General features: G+C 39.2%; 2 protein-coding genes across 3 annotated transcripts in view; both read right to left on the bottom strand.

Moving 5' to 3' along the window:
- Positions 1-5,969, bottom strand: part of LOC125981312 (rho guanine nucleotide exchange factor TIAM2) — a 75,349-nt gene extending 69,380 nt beyond the window's left edge. Inside the window, exon 1 of the mRNA XM_049741283.1 lies at positions 5,910-5,969. The gene's annotated coding sequence lies outside the window, so the exon portion shown is untranslated. The remainder of the gene's footprint in view (positions 1-5,909) is intronic.
- LOC125981314 (SR-related and CTD-associated factor 8) lies at positions 4,527-23,901 on the bottom strand. 2 transcript variants are annotated; one of them, XM_049741289.2, is made up of 21 exons: positions 23,742-23,828; positions 22,338-22,421; positions 20,869-20,950; positions 12,572-12,616; positions 12,212-12,373; positions 11,967-12,123; positions 11,751-11,878; positions 11,436-11,612; positions 10,925-11,004; positions 10,727-10,838; positions 10,512-10,643; positions 10,138-10,247; positions 9,789-9,982; positions 9,600-9,700; positions 9,347-9,460; positions 9,002-9,158; positions 8,565-8,692; positions 8,199-8,340; positions 8,000-8,047; positions 7,697-7,921; positions 4,527-7,611 (listed from the first exon to the last, which is right to left on the bottom strand). In XM_049741289.2, the coding sequence occupies exons 6-21, from the start codon at positions 12,043-12,045 to the stop codon at positions 5,924-5,926; spliced, it is 3,615 nt and encodes a 1,204-aa protein (XP_049597246.1). In that variant the 5' UTR covers positions 12,046-12,123; positions 12,212-12,373; positions 12,572-12,616; positions 20,869-20,950; positions 22,338-22,421; positions 23,742-23,828; the 3' UTR covers positions 4,527-5,923. The 2 variants fall into 2 exon arrangements, with proteins under 2 accessions (XP_049597246.1, XP_049597245.1); XM_049741288.1 differs by lacking the exon at positions 20,869-20,950 and having other exon boundaries at positions 23,742-23,901.
- Positions 23,902-24,654: the final 753 nt, after the last annotated feature.

The following is a 24,654-nucleotide window of genomic DNA, read 5'->3' as shown; positions in this document are numbered from 1 at the left end:
TAGTCACAACCTTTGAACTCCAATGTGATCTCTCGCTCACTCTGCATGTTATGACAATCTGAGATGGGAATTAAAATAAATTAATAATAATATCATAATAATATAATAAATATAATATTTTATATATACGCACGCACACGCACACACATATAAATAAAATAATAATAAAAAATAAAAAAATATGAAAAAGGTCCAGATTTCCCAAATCTCATTGCTTGATACAGCTATTATGACCAAGTAGGGGAGGGGGGGAGGCTATCCATGGGTTGACCGGTAAATTTGCATTTATTTATTTATTTTCTTTAACATATTTAAAACAATGTTAACAAAGCTACCAGCCGGCAGTCCTAAAATGTGTACGCAACCCTGTTTGCACAAGTGAGACTGATTCAAGTTGCATTGTGACAACCACTGCTGAACCACTGCCAACGCACAAACAGTAATGTGAACGAGGCTGAGGTATTTCGTGACAAGCATTTAAACTGCTACTATTAAAACACACTCACTGGTATGTAAATACACAGTGGCTTGGCAAACACATGCTGTCATAACACAGTGTTAAAAACCTTTTGAATGTTCCCCAAAAGACAATTACATGAACGACACAAATGAAAGTTGAGGATATAATTAGATCATATTTGGGAGGTAAGTGGTACGAAAACATTCTGAAAATGTAATAGCTGGTAGGTAAATGATTTCCAAAGTGTGACGCTTTTATTGCATGTACTCTATAATGCCTGAGGGCTTTTCCAATTAAAATCAATGAAATTCAATCTCAATTGGCTATATTACACTAGTATGCCATATAAAGACTGGCATCCCATAATAGTTATTTAATACAATATGAATTCATAAAAAGAATCAATTGACATTAAGTTTCCAATTTTGACAGCACGGTGTATTAGTGGAAGGCAAATCTTCGAGTTGAGAGGTTCTGGGTTTGAATCTTAGTTTGGGCCTTTCTGTGAGGCGTTGGCATGTTCTTCTCAGGTTAGCATGTTTTTTTTGTTTTTTTTTTATCTGGCTACTCCAGCTTCCTGCTGCAACATATTAACAAACATCTAGGTGTGAATGTGAGTGTGATTTTTGTTCATGCCCTGTAATTGGCTGGGCAACAAATCATTATCAAACAGTATTTCGCCATTGACATGAATGAAAATGGCATTAATTTGTTCCAGCTGAAAAAAAACCCGTGTTTTTCGTTTCCAAAATAATGATTCTCGTAAGTCTGGAAAAATGGGGCAGTGTGTACTTATTATTTGTAATGATATGATGGGGTGACATCCATTTATATGATTTGATAAAAGCCCTCTGAAAGAAACCATAACTACGACATGACACATGATGAATGAGTTTGACACCCCTGTGAGTCTACAATAGTGTTTCTGAAGGTGCTTTTGAAATAAAAATGGCACACTTTTATTTCGGGGCTACACAGGTCAATTACGCAACCTCTGCTATCTAATAGAAAATCATTTAATTGTCCTGTCACTCACCATGCATCACTGTCATAGTTGAATAAATAACGTACAGTCGTGATTTGTAATAATTTTCAAACCAATTAAGTGAAACTTTTTAAATTGCTGCTAATAATAAGTAATATATCTCCGTTTATCAATCTACACCAAGGACATAGTGACAGACAGAACGATTAAAAGCTTATCTGCAAGGTGGTAATTAACCTGTGTATCGACTTCTGTGACATATTTATTTTAGTGGTGTGCCGTGATATTTTTCCAATGTCATGTAATATGTGCTTTGGCTGAGTACGGCTTGGGAAACACTGATCATGGTAGCAGAGGCTCCTTGAAACCAGCAGGACGTTTTAAACACCCCCACGGCGATGAATAATTGCTGGAGCTGAGATAGGGGATTCCTCCCTCCCGTGTACACAATGATGGATGCTCCCGCAAATGTCCCCAACTGTTCCCCAGACTAGGAATGAAGACGATATGGATATACTGCAACCATGGCAGGCTGCTGTTACTCAACTAATCGAACGCTTGAATCAATTAAGAATGTGGCGAGCAAAACAAGAAGGTTGCGGAATATTTCCTACAAACAGAAGCTCATCCCATTTATCAAATAACTACCAAAGAGATAAAATATATGATTGATTTATTCCAGTGATGCAGTTTTTTTTTTATCCCCTTATCATATTACTGAAGAATTTTGTGTGTAGAGGCCATCTCTTTCAAGGTAATAGCTCTATCTGCTAAACGGTACCACACTGACCTCTAACGGTCAGATTATGTAATAGGCCCATGACTGTTCTGCTGTGAGAATGCTCCCACGCCAGTCAAGAACGATTTAAAACACCCACCCCAGTCAAGATGGATTTAAAACACAATCACTCAACTACACATCGTCATCCATGCTAACTATCTGCCTTGATTCATTCGCTCAGTCGACTCTCAACCATTAGTGTCACCACCTTGTCATGAAAATGCAGTGAATCATTTCCCTCTCCAATTAAGTCTCGGGGCTCCTCATCAATTACCTGCTCACGTACCAAGTTATGATTGGCAAGTTTATTTAAGGACTGTAATGTAGACTAATGAAGGCACCGGAGCATCATTGCATTTTGTGGTGGATGCTTGCCACATTTGAGTGAACGAATGACATAAAAGTGTAAAAAAATAAAAACGGTCAAGATTTTTAGGATTTTTTTAATCAGTGATGCATGTAAACTTTTTGTGCTCATTCTGAAAGTGACCTTGCTTTTTATCTCCAGCACATGTTTTCATCATTTTCATAAAACGCCAATATGTACTATAGTAATATATTTAGTAGTATATCTGTTGACCGTTGGAAAATATTTGCTAAGCTGTCTTTTGGGGTATTACAGATTTACGTACAGACTTTGTGACAGACACATAAATTGTTATTTTTGATGACATATCTGCTATGGAAATAAATCTTCTATCGCTCTGTGTTATTAAACAAATCGCAATGTTTTCTCCTTCTTATCCTATGTAGGCCCATTTCAAGTTTAGAGGGAGAGCGAATGCTGGCTCAGCTCTTGTGCTGAGTGAAGAGGTGATTAAGGCAGCCAGCATCTGCAGCTTTGCTCTAGCTTATGTTGTTTATCCATCCATTTTCTATAGTGTTTATCCTTATTAAGATTAAGACTTCTAATCTAAGACTTATCGCGTGCACCCCTGCTAAATCACAGATTGTGCTTTGATTTTTTTAAATAATTACAGCTGAGTATGAATTTAGGGTTGTGTGCTTTTAGTGTACTACCACAATGCGATGTAATATGCTGGGCGGAGAATATGTACTTTGCGCTTATGTGTTGTCCCGTCGTGCTGTTGTTTGTCGTTTTATAATTACCATGAATTGGCCTACAGCATTCCATATTATTTTATCATTGAAACGTTCCTTAGATATTATTACATTTTGGTGTTATAAATACACAAGGTTTTGTGTATTGTATTGTATTGTATGGTATTGTATTGTATTGTATTGTATTGTATTGCATTGCATTGTATTGTATTGTATTGTATTGTATTGTATTGTATTGTATTGTATTGTATTGTATTGTATTGTATTGTGAAAACAGTGTGATCAAGAGCGTGTGAACAGGAGTACTTGAAAAAAAAAAGTGTTTTAACAAAATTAAGTGTTTTAATACATTAAATTAGCAACGTGACAGGATTTCCCAAAATGCAAAGTCTGATTGGAAAGGCCACTTTAACCTGAATACAACACAGCAAGAGTTTTGGAAATCAGATGAATGTGGAGAGATAGAGCATTTTGTGGGGTGGGGGATTGCCTTTTTGCAGACCCCTTGATGCATCCGCCTACATTATTTCCCGTATTTAAATGAGTGTTTTTGCTGTGTTAGTAGAAGAAGCAAACAGACATTGCTGAATTTAATAAACTAAATCCATCTGTCTAATTATTGAAGGGAACCCGCTGTTTGTTTTTGCTATAGGCTTCAAGGAATATATTGAAACGCAAAAGACATGTCAGTACTCACCCATAAAGGGTAAACTTTATGACTTCAACTGATCCTTTAATTGTGTCTGCTACGCAGAGAATCCCTTCTTTGTTTGGCAGCCAAGTCTGATAAAAGAATATTCACAAATAAGCTCATAGTGGCCGGAATTTTGAGGTGTGCTTTGAGTGGTCACCTTAAAATGCTGCTATCTTTCAAACTTGCCTTAAAAATGCGATATAGTAACGCAAATTCAACATTATTTAACAGAAAAGCAGTGTAAGCAGAAGGTCATGTACTTTAGTCAACTAATTGTTTTCTCGCGAATGTATCTGTTATGGGTATTTTAGAGGCATTTGAAATGTTTTTTTTTTTTTTTTTTTAATCCAGCAATGTCACGTTGCTATTTAAATGTGTTAAAAATGTGGGGAGGGATAAAGCGATATACACAAAATTTATATGGTCTCTCTACAGCTCAGATTTTCACCTACTGACAATTTCCATGTTTATTTTAAGGTGTCACTTCTTAAAATCTACATTTGTCACAATAATATATATCTATATATAAAAAAATATAGCAATATCTGATGCACCTTCAACTTTTATTTATTATACCATTTCCTGTGGTGGAACAGTAGCCTAAGCATCTCCGGGGATGTGCCTGAACAGAAGAGCACTACAAGCATGAAATGAACACGACAAGAGGCTACAAGGCTGCATGCACAGAACAAGTATATTGTCTCTTCTAGAATTGAGTGCTGTACAAACTCTCCAGCTACCACACATGAAAGGTTTGTTAATTCTGTCCAGGTAGTATGCGCACACACACACACGCATTTTGGTGTGTATCGCACAGGAGCAATGAAAAGAGTCCATTGAAAAGGCACAATCCAATCATCTGCAACAGTCACCAAGCACAACACAGGCTGAAATCATCTGTAATTTAAACTATGTCCCGTGTTCCCCATCCACCAGAGTGGATGGATGATCTAGCTGCATTTTCAGTTCCAAATAACATTTACTGTCTGAAGTGACGGCACATAGTGTGCACGCGTGTGAAGAAATGTTTCCGGTTGTCCTGGGTCAGAAAAGCAGTCCTAAAGCATGTGTTTAAGGAGACAGTTGTTTATTTCACACTAAAACAAAATGCACCTGACATCCATCGCATCCCTCTGTTCATTGTCTTATCCATTGCTCCTCCCCATGCTGTTACTGTTTTGCTCAGCTTCATCATAGTTAGAAACACATTACATATACAGCATAATAATGTTTTTTTTTTTTTTCTTCCATACGGTTCCAAATTGAGTAGTAGCAATAGCCGTAATGTTTTATCAGGCTTAGATGTGCGTGTAAAAAAAGCACAAGACACCTTAAAAGCATTCACTAAAACTTTGCAGCAGCATTTTAAAAGAAGGTGTAAGAAATGAGCGCACAACTGCAATTTTCCAGTGTTGTGTGCAATTGTATCCATTGCTGAACAGTCAACAATCCATTGCTGAACAGCCCTGATGTCATCCTTTCTTCCATAGGAAGGTCAAAGCGCGTGCCCCCACACAAACCGTTTGGGGTAGTCGATCAGATAAAACGTACCCGTATCCCACCGAGCGGCAAACGTTTGCGAGTGGATAGTGATATTTTTTCGTCACGGTTCGTTCAAGGTTGTCAGATGTGACCTTGAGTGAACCGCAACGAGACCGCGTATTCGCTACCACTTGCAAACGTACGACCCTCCGTTTGATACCTACTTAAGCTATGCTTGCTAAAACTTGATGTGGTGGCAGTACAAATTAAAACGGAAACAAAATACTGTACAAACAAACAAAATGTTCTCAGAATAAGTCACTAAGGACCTCTCTATTTAAGTACACTGGTAATTGTGAGCTATTTGCCGTGTCCGGTGTGGTGGTGATGCTTTGCTGACATGAGTACAGAGAAGAAGAGACAACTATACAAAATGATCTGTTACCTACTGAGTGATGATTATGTCCCCTCAGTGTCTGTGTCAGTGTCTAGCACTGGCTCACTCGCAGCTTCCTCCATGGCCTCACTCTGTACAATGTCTACGTCCTGAGGAGGCCCAGCCTGCTCCTGCTCGGCTTTACTTTCAGGAAGCGCAGACTCGGTGGGCTCGGGAGAGGCGTCCGGCGTGGGCTCGAACGCCGTGCTATTGTCCATCTCAGCTCCATTGAGCCACTGGGCTTTAGGGGAAGGGGTTTTCTCTTTTGAGACATCTTCAGTCTCCACCTGTGGGCATAGCTGCGCCTCCAGAGAGTGCGTCAACTCTACAGGGGGGCTGACAGCTTGCGTGACGCCTAAAGGAGATTCTCGGCCCGGAGTGTCTGAGGACCTGGTGGGCTGGGGACAGGCCTTGTCCGAGTCTTGGGGTGGTGATTTGGGGAGTAGAGTGGTCTCTGGCTGGGGCGATGATCGGGCCTCAGTGAGTGAACTGGGCAACGGGGTCTGAGCCTTGTTCTCAGGTTGGGTTGAGGGCAGGGATTGGGATTGAGGGGTCTGAGGCAAAGGGCTATGGGATTCAGCTGCTGGGCTGGCTTTTCTGACCTCTCGTGACTGGACAGGAACCGGCAGCTGATGCTGACCTAACAGAGGCACTTTGGCCTGAGCTTGAGATAGCAGGGGGGACTGGAATCGGGACTGAATGGGGTTGTTCAATCTGAGAGGGGTAAGCAGTTTCCCTTGGTTTAGATTCAGATTAGGGATGAGAGGGGGCGTAGGAAGAAGAGGTGTTGGGAGAGGGAGAACAGGTGTCCAATTGCCGCGTTCCCGCTCTCGGTCATTATTGCGGTCTTTCTCGTGCTCCCGGGGAAGGTCTCGCCCTCGCTCCCGGTCTCTATCCCGCTCGCGGTTTGGACGATTTCCATTCATTTCCCTCCGGAAGTCAAAATCTCTCTCATCGCTGTCTCTTTGCCTGTCCCATTGCGATCTTCGTTCATCTAGGTCACTTTCGAAACCGGCTGGACCACCACCGCTGCGGTTCCAAGGCTGTGTCCCGGCAACGTTTTTGGGAGCTGCATTAGCGGGACGGTTGTCAAAGCGATTCGGGAAGTTCTGCCCCGGGTTGGGACGATCCATGCCGTCTCGTTCATCGAAGTCCCCCCTCGACTGGTTCCAGTGATTATCGGGGGTAAACCCGGCAAGAGCCTGCAGACGGCCAAGTAGACTGCCTCTGGCTGGCTGAGTCCCTGGTGTTTGCAGCAAAGGGGGCCTGCCACCTCCCCCTCCCCCGCCAAGGGGCGCCCGGTGCTCTGGTGGAGGTGTTCTCAGCAGACCTGTACTCTGCTTCTCCACTGGGGGGAAGCGGTAGTCCTGGTCTTTGCCCTCATCAGCCCCCGAAGAAGACTCCTCTGTCTTGGCTACATTATCATTGGCCTGGGGAGGGGGCCTGTGAAATGGATCCATTTGAGAGAATGGAGGCCTGACATGGGCTTGAGCCTGAAGGGGGCTGTCAAGAAGGCCACCAGCCTGTTGGCCAGGTCCCTGGAGGAGGAGAGGAAAGCGAGCCCCGGCCCCAGGCGGAAGGAGGTTAGGACGCACGTCGAGTTGCAACATTCCAGGCATTCTTTGTCCCGCCATTCCCGCCTGGTGAAGTGGGTGGGCTGAGGGGTGCATGCCAAGGAGGCCCATTCCACTGCGAACTGCATTATGCATGCCTAGGAAAAGATAAAACATACAGCATGTTAATGTCACCTTCCACACTAGTCAACTCATCCATCATATATGTTAATGGTGCGCCACCTGGAAGAGAAAGCTCCGGTGTCCCCTCCAAACCCTTGGCAGAAGGCGGCATTTTGTCACCCGAGTGCTGCTGACTTTGAACTCCAGCCGCATTAAATACATTAGCTCCAGAGATAGCGGAGGACATGAAGCCACCAGGCATAGAGCTGGTCGTTGCAATCATAGAGCTGAACGGAGATTCCTTGGCCGTCTCCTGGCTCGTTGCCACAGGGGGCGGCACTAGAGCTACAGCAGGGTCACAAAGAAATCACTCTAAATGACATGTCACATGAGTCAAAAGGTTACCACGTAAATAGCACTTACAAGTTGGTGCTGAGGCCATGGCTGCAGTCTGTGCTGCTGGCATATAACCTGTACAACAGAATATAACATACGTAATCTTAAAGTACAGTGTTCCCATGGTTCATCATTTATGGGGTAGATTCTTTTATTCTTACAGTACACAGAGTTGCATGCTTTCAGTGTAGTACGACAAGTTTGTAAAAAAAAAAAAAAAAATTACCTGGAGGTGGTTGTGAGGCATTAAATGCGGGCCTTAGGAAAGGTGGGGGCGGCCCATAACCTGGCGGGGGGATGCTCATATTGACAGGGAAGTTAGGAGGCACCAAGCCTACTGGACCAGGAACGGCCTGGGGCACTGGTAGCTGAGTAGGAGATAACAAACAGCAGGTTGAAAATAACGACCTGAGTTGTAATGCCACCAAAACTGATATTCAATTCTCATTTCGTGTAATCGTTTCTAATTTAAGAGCTCGTCAGGCCAATGTGGACTGAGAGAATTACAGAACAAATGAATGCTCCCACAGAGAGGATCTCCTCATATTCACAACCATCAAACAAGTTTAGCAACAGGCAGCATCTTTCTTACCTGCACCGGCATCATGGGTACTGGCTGGTTGTAGCTTTCACTCTGGCTGTTGGATGCTTTCGTCTCGGCGCTTAGTGGTTGGATTATACCATCCTTGGTTGCCTCTGAACTCTTAACTGTGTCCCACTCTGAAGAAACAGACAAAACTTGATTTTTAAACCAAATTATTCCTGCGTGTTGGATTCTTGCTTGCAGTGCTAATACAGGGTTAACTATTAATTGGTTATATTAACAATTAACGTTTTAAAGTTAGGACTAGCCTTACTAGAAGCAATTTCTTCAGCTATGTAAGAATCCAATCAGTTACCACCCTGCATATTGTATGATATTTTGTTTTTGAAATTGCTTCTTTGATTCTATTATGTTGTGTGGATAATTGATTCGACCCATGTCTGAGCCCATTGATTATTTTTGCTGAATACAAAATCAAATTTTACCTTCATTGACAGTCTCCTGATCAATGATTCCTCCTTCGGCAAAGTCGTCCAAGTCATCCACCTTAACTTTCTCCCAAGGTATGTAGGTGACTCCAAGGTCCACATCCCAAAACTGCTTGTATTCTTGTCTTACTCCTTTGTTTAGGGCCCAAGCAATCTGCATTTAAAAAGCATAACGGTGGCAGGGAGAGAACAAAGTATTGTTCAGAGACACAATCTATAAAAGACATCAAGCCGTCCAAGGTTCCGCTGCTAGAGGTCAATGTAGAATTCAATTACAAAGAAACTATGGAGAAAATGACATTGCATTCAATCAAATTACAGCATAGCGGCAGCAAAGTGTACCTTGATGATCTTGGAACCAATTTTGCAGGAACCTGTGCTGAGCTTTTGGCGTGCACGGTAGGCGTCTTGTCTGTGGACCATACAGATGTAGGCGCAGCCTCTCGGAGGGATCATCTAGAAAGGTCATAAGAGATACAAAATAAGACAAACTTTATCCAGTCAATAACTAACACATGATACACTTCTTGGAAATGTGAATGGGTGAGGGTCAAATGACAGAAGACACAATCACACTGTAGAGTAGACCTCTTACATTTATTGACTCTATTTGGCCAAACTCTTCAAACAGGTTTGTGAGGTCTTGTTGAGAAGCCTTTTTGTCCACTTGGCCAACCCAAAGAGTTGTGCTGCACACTAGATAAAAGGTACAAATAGGACAAAAATGTATTGACCTTAACTGATCAGATAATTCAAACATATAAGATGAATGCAATTTAATTACCACTTAGAGTCTTGGATCGTATCGGAGGCAGTCCTTTCTTCTGCCGCTCCTTTTCTCGTTCTCGGGCACGTCTTTCGCTTGAGTACGAACGTGACGTCTTTCTCTTACGATCTCTGGAGCGTGATCGTGACCGCTTACGATGCTTACGCTTCCGAGAGCCGGAGCGGGACCTAGACCGTCTCCTTTTGGGAGACCTGGAGAGACAAAACAACACATGCTATGAGAACATTTCCAACGACTGTATGTTTTCCGTTTAGGATTTTTTGCAACACATGCCCGTGTTGTAAGATTAAATACTTTTAAAATATCATAAAAAAAAAAAAAACAACTAAAAATTGTTTTGACTGACCGAGAACGTGACCTCGAGCGTGTCCTGGAGCGGGTTGTGACAGTCTTTGTGTCTTCTCCCTCAAAGTTATCCTCTTCCATTCCATCTGGGCCCTCATCAAGGTCCATGTCCTTGAGGATCAATTCAAAATATAAATATAAGCAAATAAAAATAAATATATAAATAATAAATAATCCAAATAAATAATATAAATATAACTAAATATATTTGCTGTGCTGTACGCCTCACAGCACAGTTAAGTGCCCAGCACAGTGGTTAAGTAGTAACCGCCTCGGAGAACCCAAATGTGGCAGAAATGAGTGGGAAACGATCCATACAAAATCAAATATGTATTTCAATCTTCCAAGCAGTCTCACCACCTGGCCTTTAGTTACCTGTTGCTGGTTGTCTATGGTGTCATCCATCTTAATTTCTGGCTCGGGTAGCTGTGGCTGACAGCTCGTCTGAGCAGTTGCAACTGAGTTCTCTTGTCCATATAGAGTGTCTTGCCCGTCTATGCTCATTGCCTGCAGAAATACATTATCAGCGTGTAACAAAACATTAGTCAATTATAACAGCGCCCCCTAGTATTGGTTATGCGCGTAACTACCTTTTGCTGGTGCTCCAGCAGTTGCTTCTGAAACTGCTCCAGGTTCTGCTGCTGTAGCTGCTCAGCAAGTTGGTGGAAGAGTGAGCTGTTCATGGGCTCCGACACCATGGGCCTGCAAAGTGGTTAACAGATTGGATTAGGCACATCCAAGGGTTGTCGGGAAAAATCAATCTTGTCGATAAAACATAATGAACCCACAGTTGAGAAGATGCCGCTTCCTTCTTAGCTTCTTCAACACGCTCAGCCTCATTGCCAAAGTCAAACTGCCCCAAGAGTTTCTGGGGGAAAAAAGCATTACATTTGTCTCATTAAAAGTCATTAGAGAGAAATAAATGTAATCATTAAGTACTATAGTATATAGCTGATTTATTAAAACAGAGGGGTATATTTTTTGTCATTTGAAAATCTTAAAACTCAATCCCGGTAATATTTTTTTCTGATATGTTTTTTCTTGCATTTGTGCTCACGTCCGGTTAAGTAAGGCAAAAATGCTTGAATTTTTTTTTTTTGTCAGCTCAAATATGTTGTGTTTAAAAAGTGTTAATATGCTTAAATGTACTGTAAGTGTGTGGGAGGGATCATTTAAGCTTCAAACAATTGAGACATTACATGCTATCTTTAGAGCAGATTTTCATCTATTGTGGGTGGGCGTGGAACTTAACTCTGAGAATGAAAAGGGGGGGGGGGGGGTCACTAACGCTATAAGTACCTTGTTAAAAGAGGAGACCCTCTGCTCGAGGGGATTGAGACTGTTTGCAGTAGCGGCTGCAGTGAGTTGAGCGGTGAGAGCTTGCAGCTGCACAACCAGACCAGCATCCAAGGCTTGGAGCAATGAAGGCTGAGGCTTTTGCTGCTGCATTTGCAGGCTCTGTACGAGCTGTTGAAGCTGGTGATAGAAAAAAAAAACATTTCAGATACCCTGAAGAATAGGCAGAAAATACTTTGTAGCAAAACTTTAAAGATACCATTCTTTCTAAATTTTCATTTTTAAGAAGAGACCCTCAAATGTATTGTTTTCTCGAACCTGCTGGCCCTGAGGCGTTTGTAAAATTTGCGCCACAGCTGCCACAGTGTCTGTGTTGGTAATCTGCGAAGCCCAGTCAGGAAGACCTTGAACGATGTTGGCGGGTGTGGCTGGTGTTGCTGGTGTGCCTTGAAGCAAAGAAATAAACAAGTGAGTAAAATAAAGGCAATGGACATAACGGAAAAGAATGACCTCCACGCAGGTTTTCCGACTGACCAGGTGTGGTGTTATTGACGGGGGCAGCGCTGCCTGGCATGACCGGAGTAACGCTCGGAGGAGGAATCCCGGCAGCCATGTCCAACAACGGCTGGATGATGTCACTCTTGAAGACAGCATTCTTTTGCCACAAGTTCAGGACCCGCACTATCTTACTCTGAAATATGACAGGAAGATCTGAGTAAAACTAACAAATTGCATCAAGAATAAAAACCAAATAAGTACGTAAGGGCAAACATTAAAACCTTGTCATCTGACGGACAACGGTAGAGGTGCTGGAATGTGGCGATGATATTCTTGCTGAAGCGTGGTGCAAAGACATCCTTCTCCGTGCCAAACTGGTGGCGCGACTGCCTCACAATCGAGTCGATAACATACAACCCCGGGACCTTGTATTCTGGTTTGCACTGGAACGGCAACAACCAAATTTAATGCATGAAAATATGGACGGCAGTTCACATTTTAGCATGGAAGGTAGATGTTAAAATTTGTTTGGTGTGGTTAAAAATATTCTTCTTATTCGCATATCTGATGTAAGTAGATGATAAATATTGTTAATTACATTGTTTTTCAGTTTTACTATTTTACAGGTAAGTACAACTCACCTTTTGTATGAACTTCTCTACACTCTGCACAACATGCTTGTAGAACTGAAAAGAGGGGAACATTTGTTAATAGCAGAGTCTAAAAGCAGCATGAAAGAAAAGGCATATAGTTAAACAGTGGGCTATTCAAAAGGGGCAAAAAAAAATAATGAGACCACACAGGATTCACACCAATTTTCCTGCTCCACAAATTCAGACGATTTAGCTGCAATTTTTGGAAATCTTCAGAATTTACTGTGTTATATGTCCTTTCAAAGTGTTGGCCTCAGTGTACTTGTTGGATCCTTTGACAATATCATGGAGAAACTTCGATGCCAGTGGAAAGACATTTATATTACTTGGGGCAGAAAAATGGTTTCTACATAATTTTCTTGTGATGTTTTGTTTTCAGTCATGTTTATCTAAATAAACACAGACTTTTTGTTGACTGGCATGCAGGCAAACTAATTGGGAAAACTGATTATCTTGATAATAAAGCTCTGTGAAGCCTGCCCCTTTGTGGTTGCGGTCTTCTCCAGACAAATTGTTGCAGTTACTTTTACAGCCGACAATGTGTTTTTGTTTTTAAACAAATAACTGCTTATTGGATGTCTCAATTATGTAACAATTATAATGACCAGTTAGCTAATGGTGTGAGGCGTTACGAGAATTGAGATTTGTAGACCGGCAATTGTAATTGGAAAACCTTTTATGCAAATCATATTAATATCAAGTGGAGCTGGGGTGACAGGTTGAATATTTGCAGAACTTGTCCCACATCATTTACCAGAATAAAACAAGAACGAGAAGAGTTTGTAACTATGATGTAGCAACAAGATTACGTAAACATTTGCTTAGCTGCTTTTTCTAATTGAACTTATTCCTCGTTTGTATTTTATTGTTCTACTATTGTTTTTCAACACAGTCATAGTTATTGCAATTAATATCAAGCTACCTAAAGAAACAGATATGACTGGATAGAAGAAATACCCACTATGATAAAAAAATATAACCAAGACATTTAAAAATATAATTTCCACTTTATGCTTCTAGGTTAAGGGAAAATAGTACACATAACTCCATATTTGATATTCAGGATCTCTGACCATAGCAGAAAAAATATGAATAAATGAAATAAATAAATACATACATACATACATACATACATACATACATACATACATACATACATACATACATACATACATACATACATACATCATTAAATAAATAAGTCTGTGAATCCTTTTTTCTTTCCTGTTTGCGTTTCCAAAAGTGTGTCACGATACCAACATTTTGAGCAATTCTATACCTGCATAAAGTACCTCAATACTGGTATTGAAACGATTACCATCAGTAACAAGCAGTGGAATGATAGCTGGGATAAAACAAATTTATTTAAATATGTACTGATTTAAAAAAAATATTACATATAAGGCTGCTAAGGCGGCTCGGTGGCGCACTGGGTAGCACGTCCGCCTCACAGTTAGGAGGGTGCGGGTTCGATTCCACCTCCGGCCCTCCCTGTGTGGAGTTTGCATGTTCTCCCCGGGCCCGCGTGGGTTTTCCCCGGGCACTCCGGTTTCCTCCCACATTCCAAAAACATGCTTGGTAGGCCGATTGAAGACTCCAAATTGTCCCTAGGTGTGAGTGTGAGTGCGATTGGTTGTCTGTCTCTGTGTGCCCTGCGATTGGCTGGCAACCAGTTCAGGGTGTCCCCCGCCTACTGCCCGATGACGGCTGGGATAGGCTCCAGCACGCCCGCGACCCCCGTGGGGACTAAGCGGTTCAGAAAATAGATGGATGGATGGATAAGGCTGCTAATTTGAAAACTTGATAATTCCTCCAAGTAAATAGGTCCGTGCTCATTTTCTATATACGCTGTATTTTTCTTCCAAACGAACTGTTTTGAAAATTACATTTTATTGCATTGACATTTGTCAATTTGAGTTCAATTAATAATTCAGCTCAAATGAAAATGCTTTCAGAAAAAAAGTTCATTAAACAAGGTTATACAGTGACCATATAACAAATACAGTCTAATACAAAATACACCTAAACTTGAGAAAACCAGCTGCCATAAGCTACTATTTTACTCGGAATAACCGCCTTCTAAACAACTCAAAAACATCAGTCAAGACAAGTCAAGGATATTTGTATAGCCCTTAATCATAAGAGTGTTACAGGAAAAGTGCATATTATATGAATCTACCCTAGCCAAAGAGTGAAAATGTTGTGATCCACCCATCCATCCATTCTCTGTACCACTCATCCTGATAATTAATCAAGATTAGATGACTAATTAGTTGGTTGTCACTACTACGTCGATTACCAAATTCTTTGAGGGCTAAATTTGGTAGTTGACGTCGTCAGGGATCGACACTAACTCTTGCACTGGTGCTACCAACCTTTTCAATTGGTCACACCGCACAGGATTTGCTGGCACCCTTTTTTTTCCGGAAGTATAGTATGACCATGTTTGCTAATATAGTTATCTCATTTGGCATAGTTTCATATGATGTAAAGATTAACACTATATATTAACACAGATAACACAGGCAGATAAATTGTTTTTATACGCTGTAACTTTAAGAGAAAGAAAAAACAGGAAAAAATACCACAGCAAAAACTGAAAACATCAGTAAAAGGAAGTGAAGTGATAGCTGCAAATTTTACAACTTCAAAATAATTTTACTTGTATTACAAAATACTGTAACGATAGTAAATTGCATTGATAGCATTCCCACAGCAGCAAAAAAGTTACCACAGGAGAAGGAAACAGCAGCGCGAGTGAATGATGACGACATATGTAAACAAACCATTTATCGAGTCCATTTTTCCTTAGCAAAGGATAAGAGTTATGAAAGTTAAGTGAGATAAGTAATTACTGTGACAGGCCTAACTATGGTACTGCTTCTTTGTCTTTATATTTGTAAACTTCTTGTGGATAACAAATAATGTTAGATTAGCTTAAAACTTTGCCATTGGACAAAAAGCTTCTAAATTAAAACAACAAAATAAACATCAGCGGTTGTATCATGCTTGTTTGACGTTGATTGACGTTGATTGATAGCTCAAACTAGTTAATGGCAATTATTTGACACAAACTGACACGCACACAGGTTGCAAGATGAGGCAACATCACACATAATAGCCAATCAAAACGCACAAAAGCTTAGGGCTCCAACTAATGATTATTTTAACTATCAATTAATCTGTTGAATATTTTGCTCATTAATTGATAGATGAGATTAAAAATGTATTACTTTCATCCCTTTACTCAAAAACAGTTTTTCAAATTGGCAGTGCATAAAATGTTCAAACGTGTATTAATTATTATTTTGTTTCAGGTTTGACATCCAAGAGAAATCTGCAAAAATGTTAATTGTTGTCCAAAATTAAAGCAATGTCATAATAATTGCAATATCTTATTTGAAAAACCACTAGCATAATCAGGCTGCTTTATGATATCAGCCATCATGACGAGCACAATGCCAAAAATATTAATATCAGCAATTTTAATTACTTTTATTTGCCCTATATTGCACGACAGAGTACTGGGTTTTGAGATGGACACAATAATAGGTCTCAAAATAATTAATTTCCTATGTAGCTTTGCCAAGGGATTGTTTATTTGTTAAATAGTTTTCATTGCATTAAAAAAAAAAAAAGTCATGTTTACATTCATTCATCCATCCATCTTCCAAACTGCTTATCCTAATGAGGGTCGCGGACATGCCAGAGTCTATGAAAGTTGTCTTAGAGTGGTAAAAGGCATACCAGTCAAACAGAAACATGTTTACATGAACATTTTCAATGAAAGGAAGCAGAAGAATGAATATGAAACTTTCTGACCCTTTTTAGGCAAAAATAAATGAAATAAAGATAGATTTCCACATTTAAACACTGCATTCAAAAATACTTCCATTATTATTTTTACGCTACTTTCACACTATTAGGGCGAAAAGATTAAATTAACACCATGATATGAATTTCAGGCCATATTGCTAAGCCCTCCGGCTGATAGCAGCGGTCGAGCCTAGTCATAGATTTTAATGGTTTTAATTGTATGACGACATTTTCTGTCAGGTGTGTACAAGTTATTGCCCATTGTGAATTTTCCAAGAAAATCGCAAATCGAATCGAAAAACTTTTTTTTTCCTTGTTATTGTTCAGCACCACCTGGAAGTGCGACGCTAGCCATTGGGTGCATTTTAGTAGCCTTGCAAGCCTTTACGCAAGTGTGTCTGGAAAGACAATTTCAAAAACAAACCGTACACGGCAGCAGAAGCAGTAACGCGGGAAGAGACCATACTTTATGCTTGATTCAGAATTCAACTTAGTTAAAAAAAAAAAAAACTGAAACACAAACTCAATAAAAACCCTGCATCATAAATATTTATATTAAAAGACATGTTTTTCCCCCCCGACATCACATTTACTCTTCGACTCATTTCTTCTACCTGTTGCTCCGCCTCATTTATGTGCATGATGAGACGGTTATTGGATTTGCAGGCAGACATTTTAGTAATGGAGGTGGCATACATATCTATTTATTCAGTGATAGATGTTTAAATACTTTTAGGTGCTGCTGTAAAACACAATGTCGATATTGCAAGATGCGTCTCAAATTATGGCAATCTTAAAATCCATAACCATCCATAATTGTGTGTGAAAGCCAAAGCGAGAGGATCAATCTTGGACCACATGTGCCATGTAACAGGTAACATGTAACAGCTTGTGAATGAATATTTGTTTCATCGATTGTACTCAAACTTTATTGTTCAACAATAAGACGCGAATCTTAAGTAACTGATCGCACTCGTATAATGCGCAAGACACAATCAAAGAGCATTTATACAGTAAGACATTTCAAACTTGGGCAGAAAAATAGTAACCAAAGTTAATAACCACAAAATAACCAACCAATACACATTTAATGGGCTTTTGGGAGGAAAAAAAAATTCTGAATAATAAAATTAAATTCGAAAAGGTACATGGCTCACCTAAGCATACTTGTAAAAAATATATTTTATATTTGTTTTGTTTTAAAGGTGTAATAAATATTGAGACTGTGTAATAAATAATGAGACTCATGTTACTTGTGTACAACTTTTGTAAATGGTTAAAGTAGCTACATATTAGGTAAAAATAACATTGTCAAACATCAGCCATTTGGCGAATTAGTTTTAATTATGTTTATGTTTAAAGGGTTGAGGGGTTGTTTAGCTGGCCAATTAATCGGTCTGGCCCTGAAAATAATCACAAATAGCAAAACAATGTGGGCTTTCGAACAATTCATAAAATACACACAGGAAAAATGCTGGAGGTGTTTTTTTTTTTGCCTTTTACTTAATGCTTAAATGCTGGAGGTGATTTTTTTTGCCCTTTTACTTGATTATAATCAATTGTTCATTAAGGACGGTAAATAATTTATCTTGTGCTCTGTAAAGTACTTTTTGTGTTACAATTCATATTCAAATCACTGGGCTTCAATCCTTTGTTCTGCAAGTTCTTCCATTACTAGTGGTTAGGATAATATAAACAAATAGTCACTTTAATCCTCTGACCTTGTAACGTTAGTAGGAGGAAAGATTTGAATTTTTTTTTTCTTCTTATAAGCTTCAACAACAAATATAATTGTATAATTGCAGTATACAAAAATCGGTTATCGGCATCAGTTTGTAGAAACAGGAAATTATCAGTTGCCTGTATGGTTTCGGTGGGGAAAAAAAAAGATTGTTAATCGCTATCAACTGTATATTGTATTTATTTATGAATCTAAATAAGTTCAGCGTTTAAGAAGCGCAGTTCACTTGTTTACATACGTCGTGACGCATCATGAGTTCAATGTGTTAAATGGTAGTCACAGATGTGTTTGCATTATTGTTTTAATCTGCCTTTTAGTTTCTTTGATTTCTTAATGATTTAGAATAGTATATACAGAATTATGTGAATGCTTACAGACTACATGTCAAAGTATTTAATAATTTTAAACCTGTAATGTAATAGGCTGAAAATTTTTCATATCAATTAATGTTTAATTTCCCATTATCTTAACACACCATAGTATATAATATATATGGTATGTTTCACTGTAGATAAGTCAAATTAAATGCTTGTTTGTAAAAAAAAATATATATAAAGGCCCTTAAAAATAATAATCTAATATTACATCGCAGTCGCAACTTTTAGGGATAATGAATCCTTTCACGAGAGGGAAGTTGACAAGGGTTGCAAAGAGATGTCCAAAACTCACAGATATTACTTACAGTGCGGTTACACTGTTTTACTACGCAGTTTAATTTTATTTGATGTGTCATCTCATCTGAACGCATTTACTTGATATAAACTCAGCCCTGATGTACACAAATTAATCAAGGTCCTACACCACTGTGTCTAGCCATCCTAAATTCACTAACACTGGCCCAATTTACTGTGCAGCTGAGATTTTTGTTTTCATGTGTTGGGTTATGTCCTTCCACAAATAATGTTGTGAACAAATTGCACAGCAAAGAAAATGTCAAATGGTAAATATTCAGTTATAATTTTTTTTTTTGACAATGAAAAAAACCCAAAACAGGCAAATAACTGTAACAACGCAGCAGTAATATTGCCTTAAAGTCTTAGGTAACAGTATTAAGAGGGTAAATAGGAAATAATTCTTGAAACATAGAACGTATATCACAATACAGGGGGCGCAATATGTGTGTCCCCATACTTGGCCTGCAAAGTGAAATATCTCTCAATATTTTACATTCCTTTACTTTTTTTCTGAAAATGGTCATGTGTATAGCTAGATTATAATTTTATCATGCTATATGGCATGTTCTTCAACTGTTCGTAGCGCTTCCAGTTTGTCACCAGCAAAGTGTCTGCACTGCACAGCTAGGAGCAGCTTTGAGAGATGTGCTGGCAGACTTTAAGAATGAATCTGCAATATCAATTATGCCTTCATATCAATGCTTGTACTGTAAAGAGGCCCGCAACAATACATTCCCATATTGATTTTTTTTAGCACAGCCCTATTTATAGTGGTTACAGTTTATGCTGAGTCCCCGCATGTGCAGCGCACATTACCAAGAAAATGACGAAATATTAATGTGCCCAACTACACTCATGTGTGGTTAGAAGATTTTCATACTGTTTAGCCACATTGACTAAGAGGTTTCACGACCAAGTTCACGTTACGTCACAGGCTGAAGAAATGTAACCGTCTTAAAACAAGCACCCCTGTATAATATTTTGTCAACATAACATGTGGTGTTTAACTGAAAATACAATTCTATGGAGTAAGTTAAGAATGACACATTTAAGTCATTATTTTTAATGTACAGTGGACCTAAAGAACGCAAAGCTCAATCAAGGACAAGTGAGGGATATTGGCTGTACTTTCATATTTTTTTCTAAATGAATTACTGATAAGGAAATCTGGTATTGCATGTAAGTATCCATCCATTGCCCAAAAGCAACACCGAATGAGTTTTTATTTATGCATGAAAGCGCATTGTGTCTCCTGTCATGTCACCGTGACAATAAACCAGGCAAATAAAAAGTCTTCCAAAAACATCAAACTCGGGTCATCATCTGCTTTATCTCTTGACTGATGAATGAAGTTCTTCAAACCAATCAAAAAGCTGACTAAGGTCAACACAATACGTCTGGCTACAAAAATACTAACTTGAGCCATCTAAAAGCAGTTGCAAAATTCAAACAAGGCTCCATTTCAGACAAAGCAACCACTTAGCATACACTGGAGCGCAAACTATTAACTCAACGGAAACTAAGTGGAAAGGAAATTATGAGAAATGGATAATTGGGATCAAACCATCTTAGGTACAAAATGGGGTCATACTAGATCATTGATCACATGGCAACACTGCCACACTATTCCAAGACTTAAATCACTACACCTTCATCCATAACAATTAGGTTTAAAGCAAATACTAAGAGAGGTCACATGCCACAATAATGATTTGGATGCACTTGCAGTATTTAATCTTGACTGATCAAGTCAGTGTGCATTGAATGCAGCGCACGAAGTCTATGAACACCATGATGTATTATTGTGTTCAAAACAGTATGGAGTTACGAGAAATGTGTGCATGTCCACAAAGCAACCTCCATTTTGGAAAACAAATAATGTTCTCACTTTGCATTCCCAAAAGTGTTCTTAGTTAAGAGTCTTTACACCAAAGAAATGCATCAGCAGCCAGGCCAGACATACAAAGTCTCCCAAGCACCACTATTGAGCACTGCCTGGAAAAGTATGGAACCAACTGAGGCATCTTTCCTTGTGAAACAACCCATACTCCTACCTAAGCTGGTTAGGGATTCTCTTATCTCTTTGTAACTCTCTCCACCCCATCCTCCAGTGCTTTGGGGGAGCTGGGAGAGCTGCTGAGGGAAGGGGAAACGAGTGTTATTCATCAGGCACAGTAGTTCTTTAAGAACAAACAAGGCAGAAAAACATTTGATGAGAATATGATGTTAAAAGCCTGGTGTTGTCCTGTACTTTTTGGTGTAATGGATGGATGGCTTACACTGCAACTGCCTCTATTAATGAATATATTAATAAACATTCGTAACTTATACTGTAGGCTAATAAGTACGGCTTGGGGGGGGTATTTAAGTTGACCACATAAGTTTGACAAAACAAAAATGTTTCCGTTGAGACAATAAAACGCCCAGTACCATGTTTGGTCACTTGCGTGCTCATCACAGACATTTTTTTGGCGAGTTGCTCTAAAACTGAAAACGGGTAGCTAATCGATGTGATCGGAATCGGTCCATCTGACCAAACCATGTCAACTAGTTTCACCAGCTCGCACAAACGAACCCCCCTCTCATTTGCGATGCCATCTTTATTGAAATTTTATCACGTTGCCATTGTTAGTGAACGAGGTCCATTGACACAAATAAAGATTGAAAAAACGGGACCAGAAATATGTCTGCTGTTAATTGTATTCCAGAGTAGCATGCCTGTGAAAAGGGCACTCTCATTACAACGATCATCTTCCCTAAGAATTTATTTGGAGCATTTCGGGAGTTTCATCATCAGGGTGTTTGTTATGGGTGAAACGATTCCGAATCATTTTTGTACCTCAGTTTTACAAAAAATGTCTAAAAGATTTTTTTTTTCTCCTATTATTTGGGATGCAGGTCGGGATGCATGCCGCCAACGTGCGGAGAAGGCCAACTTCAAAATAAAATCTTCCCAAATACATTAATGCACAGAAATCAATGCTTTGGTACACTTTAAGATAAGAAATACAGTTTGCTGCTATGCAGTTTAAATCTCGGGGAAAAAAAATTGTTGTCCAAAAACAAAAACCAACAAGTTGCTCATGTTCTCTTGTGTATTCGCAATTGTTCTTTAACCAACCCCCCATTTTTTTTTTTTAACTTTATCTGAATGCTCGATTACTTGAGAGAATTTTAAATAGTATAGCAGAATACCAAAATGTTCACTATCATATAAGTTGGACACCTCATTTGTAGGCTATGTTTACTGATGTGGGTTTTATTTCCCAATTTTGTTGTATACCTGTTGTACAATGACAATAAAGTGATTCTATTTTATTCTGTTCTATTTATACTAAGGTAAAAAAAAAAACAGCCGAATAATAAAGACAAAGGTGATGAGCAATTTTAATATGGGCATCGCCACTATCTGCTGAGCAGCAGTGCTTTCTCTGAGGCAGGCCCATAAATAAGAATTAGAACCTGGTGTGAACACCATTTACAATCTTTATTCCAAATTCCTCACCTAACTTCTTATACTTACTTTAATGGCCTTGATGCCTGACTTGGTGATTTGGGTCATCTTGGCCTTCGAGATGGGCGGCTTGTACTCATTCAACGAGTATAACTGCAAAAATCACAGAAGACATACAATGAGAATCAAAGTTCATTCATGACGAAGAAATCCCTCCTAGTTTTCTAATTGTATTAACAAGGAAATGAAACGACAAGGAATGAGAATCAACCTTTATTTATGTCGAAAAAAATTCACATCTGTAAGAAGTGATTTGTTCACACCACTGTTTTTCTCGTTTCATTGTGTTGGCGTTATTCACCTTACCACTATATACCACTATAGATGACATAGAACACAAGACTTAGTTTTTTTTCCCACAACTTAAAACTTCCTTGAAAGAGCAATAAGAAACAATTGACAGATTTCCGGACTCCATAGTTAACAACCCCACCTCATAACTTCTGGTTGAGGAAAGTGTATCTTTATAGTTGTCTATGGTTCTGCCAAATTTGATGTAATTTGGTCAATCTGCAGAAAAAATATTTTGGATCCACCAATCTCTTGATGTGACCTGCCATGATGGCTCGTATATTCCATCGCTTCCAACATGTGAAAGCACTATATAAATAAAGATGTATTGTATTGTATAGATTTCATGAATTGTAGAATTCATTCATTGTAGCAAGTAAAATGCATTATAACTCTGATATAGTAATTCCTATGTAGTTCGCAAGGTGTGGAGTGTTTGTTCATTCACAACTCCTAATTTGTTATTTTGTAAGCATGTTTGATAACCAAAAAAACATACAGCTGACGAATGTCTCTCTATTTGTATTCTACCCGTTTTAAGTCTTTTGTACATTTGCGTCAAGTCATAAAAAAAAATGCTGCATTGGACGAGATGTGAATGTACACCGATCACGTCCAGGTTTGTGGTGTTATATCATGACCATTAAAAGTGATAAATGGCGAAAATGCTTTATTTATTTTATCACTGCTGGATGCAAAACATCAACTGGCAGAGCAACAAGCCTAAAAGTACCGCGATCGTTTTTGTCAATGTCAGTGATGCTTAAGCTAACGCTCCAAGTTATCGTGCAACTCAGACGGGTTAGCTAACTTGTAGCGTGCTAACGTTAGCAGCAGGCAGTGCAGCTCCCGTTCTCGTTTTACACTGCAGATAGTTGTAATTACAATGTAATCACGTCGACCTTTAACCAAGCACCTCCACTGACTATGCCTGGACGAGAGCTTCCCTAAAAATAAACAACGCCGCTACATGTTTGTGCAGTTATGCGGCCTTGCGACAGTCCCGCTAACGTTAGTTTACGTTAGCTTTAGCTAACTAGCTTTAACGTCACCGCTAATAAGAAGGGGATATTGGATTTTTCGTCATGTTTACATGATCTACTGCACGGATTTGCAACAAACCTCGTTGTTGAAGGCTTTCACGGCCTCCATGGTGGCGTGTTCGTGTTCGGGCTCTCAGCGACTATCTACTCAATAATAGGTTGGAGACATGCATGCTCGGTGTCTGGCGAGATGGAGGAGATTGCCAATATGGCGCACAAGCATAGGAGGACAACTACAGTACACACGACCACGACCCCAAGCGTCGATTTTGGGGAGTTACAAGTTGCGCCTCCATGTTTTTGCAGGGATCATTCAAAACAATGAAGAAAATGCTTTAGTCGAGTTTTATTGGCCTGAATACAAACAAGCTCACCATCGTTGAGCTTCATAATATACACTGGAATACGTCACGCATCCATTTTTAGGAGCCTCAACAGCTGACATTGGGTTGGACCAAGGTTGGGGTTGTCATTATATTTGATTGCAACTTGGACTTGGATCTGTTTTACTGTTTTGAGAGTGGCAATTACAGTGATGAACAAGTGTTGTTTTTTTTTTCGTTTTTTTTCCAATCAGATTTAAGTAAAATTTTCTAGATGTGTGGTTTTTTTTTTTACACTGATTCTGAAATGTACTTTTTTTCCCCTCTAGCACATCAGGTTGTCATAATAATGTAATATGCACCATAGTAATATACATATTTAGTAATATTGATGAATTAAGGAGGTTCAGCAAAAAGTGGATTTTTTTCTGAAATGCAACTACAACAGTCAAATCCATATTGTGCAATATTTTATAGGTTAAACAAAATATGAAACTATTTCTAAAACCTGATGAGCTAGAAAATAAGGGACAACATTTTTAAAATCAGCAGCAAAAAGACATCTGGGGACAAATTAATCCATCTCTGGTTAAAATTTGCTATTCACCGGTGTCCTTCTTAACTGTGAGTTTCCCACTACCAATGTTTCATAGAGCTTAAAATACTGAA

The sequence above is a fragment of the Syngnathus scovelli genome, chromosome 14 (genome assembly GCF_024217435.2).
Source record: "Syngnathus scovelli strain Florida chromosome 14, RoL_Ssco_1.2, whole genome shotgun sequence".
Classification (NCBI taxonomy): domain Eukaryota; kingdom Metazoa; phylum Chordata; class Actinopteri; order Syngnathiformes; family Syngnathidae; genus Syngnathus; species Syngnathus scovelli.
Note: the sequence above shows the minus strand (reverse complement) of the source record. Positions and strands in the feature narration are given on the sequence as shown.